The sequence below is a fragment of the Apus apus genome, chromosome 4 (genome assembly GCF_020740795.1).
Source record: "Apus apus isolate bApuApu2 chromosome 4, bApuApu2.pri.cur, whole genome shotgun sequence".
NCBI classification, from domain to species: domain Eukaryota; kingdom Metazoa; phylum Chordata; class Aves; order Apodiformes; family Apodidae; genus Apus; species Apus apus.
Genome location: NC_067285.1, coordinates 34,737,780 through 34,750,726, shown reverse-complemented (window position 1 = coordinate 34,750,726; position 12,947 = coordinate 34,737,780). Strand labels below are relative to the sequence as shown.

At 49.5% G+C, this 12,947-nt stretch overlaps 1 protein-coding gene across 2 annotated transcripts in view; it reads right to left on the bottom strand.

The window, feature by feature from the left end:
* MCU (mitochondrial calcium uniporter) overlaps window positions 1-11,356 on the bottom strand; it is a 91,955-nt gene extending 80,599 nt beyond the window's left edge. For both annotated transcript variants that reach the window (XM_051618083.1, XM_051618082.1), the window contains exon 1: window positions 11,210-11,356. In XM_051618083.1, coding sequence (XP_051474043.1) covers window positions 11,210-11,299 — 90 coding nt within the window. In that variant the 5' untranslated portion in view covers window positions 11,300-11,356. The remainder of the gene's footprint in view (window positions 1-11,209) is intronic.
* Window positions 11,357-12,947: the final 1,591 nt, after the last annotated feature.

Below are 12,947 nucleotides of genomic sequence, written 5' to 3'. Positions count from 1 at the left end.
TGACTGACCACAATCACCAACAATTCCTTGGGAGTTTGTGATAAATCCTGAAGACAACCCTGTTCTATGCTTAGGTGCTCTTGTGTATTCTTTTCCTCTTCATTGACACTTGAGTAAATCAGGGAACACCCAGGTGTTAACCTTGAGGAGTGAGACTGCATCAAGCTGGAGTCTTTTTCAGCCCAAGACAAAAAAACAGCAAATCTCTTGTCTGAGCCACCAAAAGCAGTTTTTGCTTCTGTGCCAGCCCGAGAAACGGGTCATGAAAACAGCATCTCCACCAAACTCACTGCCCTAGATCCATACCCCACCAGTGCTGTACTCTAACTGGAGCTGTGTGTCACCAGCCTGCCTGGGACAGGAGAGAGAAGGATGTTCTGCAACAGAGAGAATTCATGTATCATTGACTATAAGCAGGAAAAAAGAAGGTTGCTATAATTACAAGCAGACATTCAGCACAAGAAATGGAGCTGCTATGTATAGAGAGACTGAATGGCTTACAGGATCAGTCAACAGAAACAACCCACCTTTGGAGAAAGATAAAAAACAACATCTGCTCAAAATGCTGTTTACAAAACAATTCATTTCCCAAGCGTGGTGTTAATGCTTCTCTCCAAATCCTTCCTTACAGCATCCTTGCCAGCTCAGAAGGCTCTCTCTGCATAGTCTCACATCCTGCCCCACTCCACCTAGCTAAATAATGAAGGTGAGTACTTTGTAAAGCTGTTTAAAACTACCCTCTTGAGCATTAAATGCCAAAAGGAAATATGGAAAGGGTCACTCCCCCACACACGAGTGACTAGATGATGCAAAATTGTCATTTGTTTTTAATGAGTGCGTGTGCAAATCTGAGTCATGTTCTTTATCTTTGGACAAAATCATTCTTAAGATTAATTTTATCCTTCTGTTCAACTTGGTGGTCAGACAAATCCATGGTTTTTTTGGCTTCAAACCAAAACTCTGCTTTGGACCATCAGCTTCTTGTTACTTAGCAATCAGACTTCCATCACCCTGCCAAGCAACCAGGAATGGACTTTTCAACACCTGTGATGGTTTCTCCTTTCAACAGCACTTTTACCAGGTGTCACAAAAAAACCCCACACCAAAACAAATCCCCAAAAACCCCTGGAACAGGTTTACAGTGAGACTCTGACTGGAAAAGTTTCCAAGGCTCTTTCAGAGCCTCACCTCACCTATCCAGCCAGGAAATTCTGTGAATAATATGACATTGTAACACTCTTCTGAACAGCACAAGAAATTCTAGCAACAATCCTTTAAAATCATGAAAAAAAAGCTTTTCAGGAAAAAAAAAAAATTGCTGCCTCCAAGCAGCAAAGACACCTCAGATTAAGCAACCTGGTGCTTTGCAGCAGGCAGGCTGCAAGTCAGCCAATATGTTCAATCTCATGTGATTCTGCAGCCAAAATGGAGCCTGGATATTCACCTGACACTTCCTCCCACTGCCTTCACTTGCCTGAAAATAGTCTTAAGCAATGTGCCCTCTGCTTCCCCTGTCCTCCTGCGTGGCACTGACCACAGGCTGAGTGAAAGCCAAAGAGCACTGGGTGGTAAGCTTTCCAGGTAGTTCATAAAGTACTAAAGTAGTTTATCTGGAACTTGTAACAGGAAGGGAACACTGTTTAATATATTCCTGCGATTCAGAGGGGAGTATTTGGAACTCGTTTCGTTCCTGGCAACACAGATTGCTCGTCATACAACTCTTCTTTCTTAAGACAGAGGCGAGAGTGGGTTCTCTTGAATGCCCTACACCCAAGTAAAGAACCCTACACCCAAGTGAAGAACCCTACTCTCCTCTTAAACACAACATCCCCAAACTCACAGGAAGCCACACAGCGCCGTAACAGTGTCATTATCAAACCTACTAAATATTGAGACAATGGCATTTCTGTTATCACTGCCCGAGAAACAGGTCCCTTGATAACGGGAGGAGCCTTGCAGCAAGGAGCAGCCTCCCCAGGGAGCCCTTGGTGCAGCAGGCCGTGCTCTGCATCACACAGGCTCCATCATCCAAGATTCAACTCCTCCTCTCCCCCTCTGCAGGAAGCCAAGAGGATTTCCCAAGTCACACGATAAATTACAGCATTTTCATTCCAAAAAAGGAATCACATTCCCTCCCCACTCCTCCCCAGGAAATCTCTGCACATTTTTTTTTTTTCTTCAGTGCCTTGTTATTTCAGGGAGGAATTACTTGCTCTGCCAGCTTTCCCTCCCTACTTATCCCCCACACAACAATCTCTGCCACGTTTCAGACAGGTTCCCAATTAATTTAAATTACTTTTAAAAGGTTGTTGCTGCTTCGCCTATCGATTGTGTCTGAGCTTTGTCTAGAACCAGAAAACATGAACGGGATGTGGTGCATCCCACTGCTTTCAGTGGTGAGCATTCCATACATAGAGCCAATAGAGTAATCCTATAGGAAAAGCTGGACACAAAAACTGCCACCCAGACCCCAGCTATTGCTTTCTCACACCCAACTTGAGTAATTCCTCTGTCACTACTGAGCTATCTTGGACAGCTCATTATCTCCTAAAATCTTCATTTGTCAGAGGGGTATTTAAAATTGGCACTGTTGGAGTTACTTTGACAGGCAGAATACCCACTGTCACTGGAGTCCAAACATCTCAGAAAAATGACATGGGTAAATTAAGAAGCTGTATTTTTAACAAATGGTTGAAGTGGAGAGAGTAGCTCCATCTGCTTTTACAATAATCTGTCCCAACTCATTTATTTAATTTCAAGACCTATCTCAGAGCCCACGATTCTGATGACATTTCACACCCTGCCTTCTGGCTGAGGAGAATCCACGGGCTATCGATCCGACAGCTTTCAGCTGCAAATCACACAGAGCACAGCAGCAGGCAGATGAGGGCTTCAGACAATCATCACCTTCCCTTAAAGAGGGGGTCTACAGTGCTGTCAAGTGCCATGTAGGCACAGGGACGAGGGGTAGCACGTAGAAAAGCAGCCAGTGAGGAATAAAAAGTCATGGTTCAGCTGAGAGTGAGCAAGCCCATATGCCAAGGGAGCACCTCCTGCTCCTGGGGAGCTGCACCTTTAAACATATCATTGACAAAGCCACAGATTTACAAGGACCACATGTCAGGTTCTAACTGAATGGTACTTAAAGCTGCTCTTCCAGCCATTTCCAAAACATCCAAGTTTCAAATGCAGAAATGAGCCAGCTCCACTAATAAATGGAGAGAACACATTTTTCCTTAGCAGCTCCAAGGTATGGTAATAATTGGCGTGAGCTCATCCAAATGAGCTCACTGTGCAGCTTAGGAAAACCTGACATTCTTCCTAAGAAAATAAAACAAGGAAAGCTTGGCCTAGCCTGGTGCTCCTCAAGGTTAAACAGTGATGCAGAATATGAAGCAGACACTTTTTCAGCAACTGGCCTAGGAAAGCAGAGGTTGAGCTGGAAAGTGCCCTCACAGTGGGGAAGGGCAGGAAGCTGTTTGCCAGCCACCAACCCTGTGGTCACCTCACTCAGGAACTACCACCTGAAATGGCATGCACATTGAGCCAGGAAATCCAGCCTCTTTGCATTTCTCCTTCCAAACCATCTATGTTGACTAGGTAAAGCTAAAACCACTAGCAAAGGTGCCCTCACCCAACTCCACACAGAGAGAGGAACAGATGCTGCTCCAAGGCACAGTGCAAAGCCAAGGCTTACAACTTGTATCCACCATCCATTCTCCCTCAATCCATGTCTACAACCTCACTCCACTTTGAGTCTTTGGATAACAGAAGGAGCCACATGCTATATACACATCTCGGGACCCGCACGATGTAAACAAGTGAAATTTGTTACCATATCGTTATTCCAAAACCCTCTCAAAACAGAAATAGATTTCACAACGCTTTTCTTAAACCCTATAAAACTTTTTAGGCTGTGACCTCAGAGTGAACTGTTTTATTCCAAGCTGCAGGACAGAACACAGGACTGACAATCATCTAGAGTGTATTTTCTGGTGGTTGTCCCCTGGTAGATCCTTCCTAAGTTATCTATCCAAGTGAAAATAGTTTTAAATTATTCTAATAAGCAGTTCCAGAGATTTGAGTTTCCTCACCACACAGCAGTCCCTTCCTCCTGGGGAAGCCAACAAAAGCAAACTGCTGAAACAAGCTTGATTGCCCCTTCATTTTTCCTCTCCTGCTTATGCAAGTTGTTCTAAATTTCCCAATTCCTTAAGAGCTGCCAAGAATGCAGAACAAGATAGCAGACGTGCTTCAGATTGGACGTGAGACATAAAGCAATACCCCATAGGCTTCCCCTCCTGGAAAATAATTCCATGTCACATTCAAGTGCAGCACACTTTCATCTTCATTAAATTGACAGCTCATTTTGATGACCTATTGAGACTTTAATAACAGGAAGAAAACCCTTTGCCAAAACTTTAATAGAAAAGGGACAAGGTGTTTTCTTTTCATCATTAAATACTCAAGGACAAAACTTTCCTGAAATCCAGATCCCTCTAGTTCAGCCTCAAAAAGCAAGTACTGCAATATGACCAACAGCACATCAGCAACATCACAGGTGGTCTCTCACCCAGAGAGCACTTCAGAGATTAGAAATTATTTCTCCAGGGTCAGCAGCATCTAGCAAAATTGTCAAGGACAATCCCTCAGCCCACACAAGGCTACCAGGGGCCACGGGAGCAGAAAGCAGCAGTTGGGATCTCAGGAAGGGCCACCACCTGCTGACACTACAATCAATAAGGAAATGAAATGATAAAGCCAGCCAAACTCTTAGAACCAGTTCTACACTTCCACGGACCTACAAATAATTTAAATTACAGATTTGTGTCATCTGTATGCTATTTTCTAGAACAGAAAACAAGTGACTCATAGCACAAATCTGAAATGAAATCATAGAAGGTAGGTTTCACCCTCACGACCTAATCACACAGAAAATTTCATCTTGAAGGTTTGTCTAAAAAACAGCTTCAAAAAATGAACAACAATGACCTATTTTAATTTGTTGGGTTTTTTTTCTTTTTCAGGTTTGACTCTGGTAAGGAGAGCTCGACCCATCCTGTGAGAACACAGCTGAGAAAGACTCCCTGAAATGTTTGTACTAATGACTGGATCAGCTTTACCATGACCATAACTTCCTTTCCCATCCCAGACTCTACACAGAAAGTCTTGATTATTCCCACAAGATGAGTTATAAATAAATAAAAAGTAGTATTATCAAGTAATGGCCAATAAAACCCAAGATATACTGCTCTATAGCTCTCCTCTTTCTCATAAAAAAGCCCATGCCAAGTAAAGCTTTTCATTCACTGAATGAACAGGCATATCAAAAACTATGAAAAGTTGTTCTTCCTTCAAATCAGCCTCCCTTCAAAACCTATTTTGCTCTTTTAAGAATGAACACAATCAAGAGAATGTTTCAGCTACTTCCACACGCCAAAAATTACTTGCTAGTCATTTTCACATTTTAATTTGTGCAAAGAAAAAAAAAATCCCAACACAATCCAACAACAACAACAACAAGACCCAAACAAACCTAAAAAGCACATTTTCAGCTTAGTACTGGTATTCCATTGCTCTGTATTAGCTAAGGGCAGATTCCCTCCTCTCATTTGAAGGAAAAACATGGAAAGAATTTGGTTTCCTTCTGAACTTTTCCAAATAGCATGAAACTACAGCCTTCCCCCTGGCAGTAAGTTAGGAATAGACCCCGTTTTGCCCTGCATTTTGATCTATTTAGGCAGCACTGCATTGGGCAAATGGCAATGACAGCTACAAAAATATGGTTATGTTGTCACCACCCTCTGCCAGGGTGAGGTGGGACAGCAGGCATGTGGCGTGGGAAGCAGCAGGAGATAAAGGAGGTTTGGTGGAGTGACCCATCTTGGCAGTCAAACCAACTCTTTCTAGGGTTTCTGTGACACTATAAATGTTCTGCTGGGTTGGCAGTTCAAGCCACATCTCATCTTGACTTCCAAAGAGACACCAGATGCATCTTTTCCTGGTCTGCAGGACACATGTCACTGCTTCTATGGATCTCCCAGCATGAGAGACATTTGAGATCAGGGTAGGCAACAAGTCCAACCAAAGACTCAGTGAGAATAACTGGGTTTTGTCCCTTCAAACCACTGGACAGCCACCAGTTCTTTGGCTTTTCATTCATCTGAAAATTACAAGCAGCAGTTTGCAAGGTCAGGCAAACAGGAGTCCAGTTCAGTAAAGCAGCCTGGCAGTTTCCATCCTGAGCAAAAATACAGACCTCACACCAAAATCTTCTCCCACATCTCACCATCCTTGCAGCCAGTCACTGTGAGTTCTGTGACCCAGGCTTCACCTGTTAAACACATTCCTTCCAAGAGATGGGCAACAGCAGGACAATAAACTGCTGCTAGTGACAGCAAGTGCCTGAGGCAGCTACAGGCACCCACCAGGGAAAGTGCTACCACACTGCTGAGCAACAGCTTCTCTGGAAGTTGATGCTGCAACAGTTTCAGCCATAGTGTGGCGGGGGGGAAAGAATTAAACAAATAATCACCAAAGAGACATATTATCTCTGCTGAGTAAAGGGCAGGCTCCATACAATGTCCATTCAAACTTACTCCCGAGGCTTCTCACATCCCAGGACACTTTTCCTTGGCACAGAGCCCTCTTGTCTTGGTGGGATATGCTGCCTACTGCATCCTCATTAGGGAGCTACCCACACCAAAATCCTGCCTTGCTTGGAGGGCTGGACACAAGTAATCCTGGTCCTCACCTGGAGGAGAGCAAAAAACCTACACGTTGCCCAGTACCTACTTTAAATTTGGCTGCAGTTCCCTTAGGTTCAGTCTTTGCTCTCTATGCTTAGAAGATGTCACTAGGAGTCATTACTCCTGACCTGCCCAGAACTGCCAGGATTAACTACCACAAGGACACCACACACAGCTGAGCCCTCCAATTCCTACAGGGACTTTTTCCAGATCTGAACCAGCTCATGACACACAGGTCCAACACAACCACCTGCCACATGCACCAAGAAACACAGCAACAAGAGACTGTCATCTTTGCAGGAAGAAAGCCACAGACATGGGACATTCAAGGTGCAAAAGCAGAGGGTTTTATTTAAGTCTTTTGTCTACCACCATGTATCTGAAACATGTTGATAGCTTTACTTCCTTGTGAACCTGTTTCACAAAGGACTGCTTCCAAACCCCACCACACCTCAGCAGTGCAGAGCTCGTGTTGTGAGCAGCTCACCCTCAACACTCAGAAAAGCAGGAGTCAAAGGAGGGGGTTTTTCCCTTTCTTCATAAGGAAGTTTTCCTCTCAGGAAAATCCACTTTTGTATCTCCCTCCACACTCGTCTGAGGTGAAGCCATTTAATGGGAAAAGAGCAGCAAATTTGGTATTAAGCAACAAAATTACTGCAGAGCAAGGGCCTTCATTAGCAGGTAGTGTAATGATTTATGGCTGCTGTGCTTCCCATCAGTTTATAACCCAGCAAACACCACAGAAGTGAGAAATGCCACCTCATCACCCTCCAAGCCCTGGGCTCCCAGCAATGCACCAGATCTCCACAGCTCCCTCCCAACGGGAGAGCACTCCCAACACCAGAATAAAAGATTGGTGTGTTTTGCTCTACGAGCTGTTCAGCCACACTCCTCTCCAAAGCTGTAGCCACCCCCCTGACATCACATCCCTTCAGCAGCTCCTGCAGTCCCTCCACTGCAGAGGTCCTTGTTGACACTCTCTTCTTCCACAAGGTTTCTCCTCTCACGTATGTTTAAACAAGACTTTGAGAGTGGAGAGAGATGCAACCTCAGGTGCTTCTGCACTGGGCTATTTATTCAGTTGTCACATTCCTCCCATGCCATGGATGCTCCAGCCCCACTGTCTACATGGTTTATGCCAGGCATCTGTCTCCTAGCCCCTCACCATCACCCTGAGAGGCACAATACCATCACTTGCATAGGGGAAATGGACAAGTAAACACTTCCTCTTGCCTGCTTCTGCCTGTTCCAAGTCCAGTAAGTGAATTTCTCTTTCAAAACTGGGTTTGTTCAGCCTTGAGAAGAGAAGGCTTCGGGGAGACCTTATCACTGTGTTCCAGTACTTCAAGGGTGGCTACCAAGAAGCTGGAGACTCCCTGTTTACAAGGAGTCACATGGAAAAGACATGGGGTGATGGGCACAAGTTGCTCCTGTGGTGATTCCAATTGGACACAAGAGGTATGTTTTTCCCCATGAGGACAGTCCAACATTAGAATAGTCTCCCAAGGGAAGTGGTGGATTCACCCCACATTGGACAGTTTTAAGTGTCAGCTTGACAGGGTGCTGAGCCACCTCATATCAACTGTAGTAGTACCTAGAGAGGTTGGACCAGATGGTACTTGAGGTCCCTTCCAACATGGCATTCTGTGATCCTATGGACTGTTCTGCATCCTCCTCCCAAGACCTCTCACTACAGTGCAGCTAGGACAGAACACAAAGGCCTGCTGGGTCCTCCATAGCTCCACCTCTACATGTAGAACCCACTGACATTTCCCAGCTCTCTCAGCTTCAAAACTCTGTAGAAAGCTACAAACGCTTCATTCGAGCCCCAACACCTCCCAGTGTTACTTTATTTCCACCTCAACCTTGATAAGCCAAGTATTTATTCAGGAGTTCAGACCTTCTTGCCCTCTCCGTTGTTTGATGCTACCTCATTCTTTACCCTTCACCCATCTGGAATGGCCTTTTTGTTTGTTTTAAAGCAGTCTGGTCAATCGGTCCAGGCTCTTCCAGTGTATTTTATATCCTTTGGAAAGACCTCATCCATAAGACCATTTAGCATTTCCAGTCTTCTTCAAGAAAGCCCATTTAATTTATCACCTCTGCTAGAAACCAGCCATCCTGAGAAGTAACAAAACAGAATTTGTTGTACTAAAAACACCACCACACAGACATACCTAACATAATCACTCTATTAATTGCACCTACATTACACAAACACTTCCTATTTTCTCATACCATCTATTGACTCAGGAAGCTCATGCTGTCCAGTTCTATCACAGAGCAGGATCAATTCTTCATCAGCCATAACTGATGGATGTGAGTCTCACCTGTCCTAACAATCTCCAATAATGAAGATGGAAGAGTTTTCCCAAGAAATCACTCAGCATTTCATGACTGTCAATAAAAAGATTGACAGCCCCACACCAAGCCCCTCTTCTCCCACTGTAAGCCAATTACTCCTTCTCCTACCCAAGAGAGATTTTGTGCTTTCCTGCTTCCCATTTTCTTTTTAGTATTAAGAGCTTCAGTTCCTGTAATTTCTCCTTGCAGATCATTTATTCTAGGATTTTTGGGTCTCTGCTCTGCCCTGCTGTTCCACATTGCTTCTCACCTGCAGCATGGTGGAAAGGATAACTCATTTTTCCTGTGAGGAGATGAAGAGGCACATCCCAGGTGCTGTCAGAAGGAAGAGTTAGGATGCTGGGTGCCCACCTGCTCACAGCAAACTTGCACTTCATCACCAGCTTCACAGGGACACTTCACCATTTGACACCTGCTGACCTGGGCACAACCTCCCCGAGGAGAAAGAAGAAAACCTCCCCAAACTCATCACTGCAACAGCACAGCCAAAGCTGCCCAAGAAAACCAAACAGCATAACCCAAACGGCCCTAAAGGCAGAAGAACTTTCTCATCATCAGCCCACGGGACAAAAAATAAAAATCCTTCTTCCCTGGGCACCTGAAGAGGATATCTTGGAGAGTAGGATTTTAGGGTGCTCCTGAGTATGCCCCCCACTTCAGCTGTATCTGCAGCCAAGTATTCCAGTCAAACAGAAGAGATTTGGGGTATTTTTCATGGTTGTTTTTCACCTTCTTGCACTTTTACTGCCACAACAATCAGCTGAACCAAGCACCAACCTGCACCTCAGTTAAACGAATCACAAAAAGGTCAACTCACATTCAGATAAGTAACTGACTATTTTCTGCTCTCGAAGAGACAACTCCAGTGACAGTAAGGAAAGCTGAAAAAGCTGTCCCACCCCTGCAGGGCGCTGGTGGCCTCCCTGCTCAGGCTGCTTTTTACCAAGTCTGCAGAAGTCACAACTACACGAGCGATCAACTACAAACACGGGACTGATGCAGCTGCTCCATCCCCCGGTGGACACCCAGTTTTGGTGGCTTCAGGGAGCTTTGCATTTAGTTGCTTCAACAAGGGAAAGGAGCGACAGGTGCGCACCTGCTTTGCTTTTATACACACACGTATATATGTGTATATATATGTATATATATATACACACAGGCAGCAATGAAGCAGCTTGTGGCAAGACGCTCCAAGAAAAAAAAAACACCCCACGGTGGCAAACTGCTCCTCCCGAGTTGGAAAAAAAAGGGGGGAAAAACCCGAACAGCTGCCGGTATCTTTAGGAAACCCCTCTCCAGCCCCAGGACACACACAAACCTTTGGCAGGGACTTCCCAGCCCGGAGAGGCGGAGCGAGAGCCGCTCTCCCCGCTTCTGCCCGGGGGGGAAGCGAACACAACCCGGCTGCTTCTGACCCCTTTCCCCCCCCCCAACCTCCCCACACAACGGGGAGCCGATCTGGGGACCCCCCCACACCCATCCCCACCCCCCCAACCCTCCCTGACCTTGAGGAGGGGGCGCCACGAGGAGGAGAAAGAAACCAGAATCGAGGTCATCCCCTCGGGACGGCGCTGCCCCCCCTCCCCCCCAGACCCCCCTATACCCCCCCAGGGCGGGGGTCCCGGGCCCCCCCCCCCCAACAACCGGCCCTACCGGACCCCCCCCCCCTCCGCTAACAACCGGCTCCGGTGGCGCCACCTGGTGGCCACACGGGAAGCGGGCAGGACCCCCGCCCCGGGACCGCGGGGTTGGGGGGTGGGGGGGGAAGAAGGAAGGAGCCAGCCCGGCCCTGGAGGCCCTGAAGGGCCGGTCGTTCCCCCGGGGCGGGAGGGCCGAGGAGCCCCCGGGCTCGGCGGCTGCTGCTGCTGCTGCTGCTGCCACCGCCGCTCCGCCCCGCTCAAGTTTCGCTCGGCGGCGGCGCTAAGAATAACGCGCAGCTGCTGCTGCCGGGGCCGAGCCGCCGGATCCCGGGGTGGGGGGGAGAGAGAAGAAGGAGAGAAAGAGAGAACGGGCTGTTCCCCCCCCCGCTCAGCCCAACCACCACCCCGCCTTCCCCGCCCGCCTGAAGGGCAGGGCTCCCGCCGCACATCTCTCACCGTCCGGTGCTGGTGCTGGCGGCGCCGGGCCAGCGGCGGGAAGCAGGCGGGGCGGCGGCAGAGGAGGAGCGGCAGGGCTCTGCCCGCCATCGCACCGCCGGGGCCGCTGACGCTGCTGCTGCTGCGGCCGCCGCTGCCGCCCGGAGCGCTGAGGTGAGGAGCGACGGGGAGCGGCGCGGGGCGGGGCCCGCCCGGAGCAGCCGGCCAATGGCAGCGCGGCTTTCCCGGAACGGGGAGGGACAAAGAGGGGGAAATGACCAATCAGACACGAGGATGTGCCTTGTCCCGAGAGGGGATTGGTCGCTGCCTGCCCGCCCCTGCCGGCGGTGGGCGGGGCTACGCTCGGCCTAGAGGGCAGGGAAACTCCTCAGCGGGGGCGCCGGGGGGCGGGGCTGGGGGCGGGGCCTGAGGGCGGGGGCGGGGCCTGATGATGGGGGCGGGGCCTGTGGGCAGGGGGCGGGGCCTGCGGGCAGGGGGGTGGGGCCAGGGAGGGGGCGGCGAGGGGGGGGGAGGGGGTAAATGGGGGGGTGAGATGGGGGAGGGGGGAGATGGGGGGAGGGATGGGGGAGGGGGTGAAAGGGGAGGGGGTGAAATGGGGGAGGGGGGATATAGGGGAGGGGGGAGATGGGGGAGGAGGGGAGATAGAGGAGGGAGGAGATGGGGGAGGGGGTGAAATGGGGGAGGGGGGAGATGGGGGAGGGGGGATATAGGGAAGGGGGGAGATGGGGGAGGAGGGGAGATAGAGGAGGGGGGAGATGGGGTGGGGGGTGAAATAGGGGATAGGGGGAGATAGGGGAAGGGGGAGATAGACAAGGGAGGGGGGGGAGACAAGGGAGGGGGTGAAAGGGGAGGGGGGGGAGATAGGGGAGGGGGTGAAATGGGGGACGGGGAAGATAGGGGAGGGGGGAGATACGGGAGGGGGTAAAAGGGGCGGTGAGATAGGGGAGGGGGTGAGATAGGGGAGGGGGGAGATAGGGGAGGGGGGAGATGGGGGAGGGGGGAGATGGGGGAGTGGGGGAAAGGGGGAGGGGGTAAAAGGGGGGGGTGAGATGGGGAGGGGGGAGATGGGGGAGAGGGGGAAAGGGGGAGAAGAGGAAAAGGGGAGGGGGAGATAGGGGAGGGGGTGAAATGGGGGAGAGGGGGAGATAGGGGAGGGGGGAAATAGGAGAGGGGGTAAACGGGGGGGTGAGATAGGGGAGGGGTGAGATGGGGGAGGGGGGAGATAGGGGAGGGGGTGAGGGGAGATGGGATTGCATGATTGTTGTTTTTTTTTTTTCTTAAAAAAAAAAAAGTCTTTTCCCTTCATCCCGGGGTCTGTTACAACAGTGCCCGCTGCTCCTTTCTAATTCCTGGGAAGGAAGATCCTGGAAGGGAAACCGCCTGGAAGTGGCCCCGGGGTTGCTGGATGAGGAAACGGAGCTTTAGGAAAAAATGTGAAGGCACCAGCGGCTCCCAAACGGCTGCGATGGCTGGGACTGCAACGGAGTCCCTGGGCATACAGCAGCTGCAGAGGGGGGGGCTTGGGGGGTGATTTTGGGGTTTGGGTTGGTTTTTGATGGAGTTGAGGAGCCCGAGCCCTGGCTGCGGTGGAGGAGTGGGGACGCACCTCCTCCTGGGTGCTGAGGAGAGGAGGGTGCTCAGGAGGGTCACCAGTGGTGAGACAGCCGTGGTGAGGCTGAGGAGTCACCAGCATCACCAGGAAGAAGGTGGGCTGAGAGACCCAGCTGCTTTTTTACCA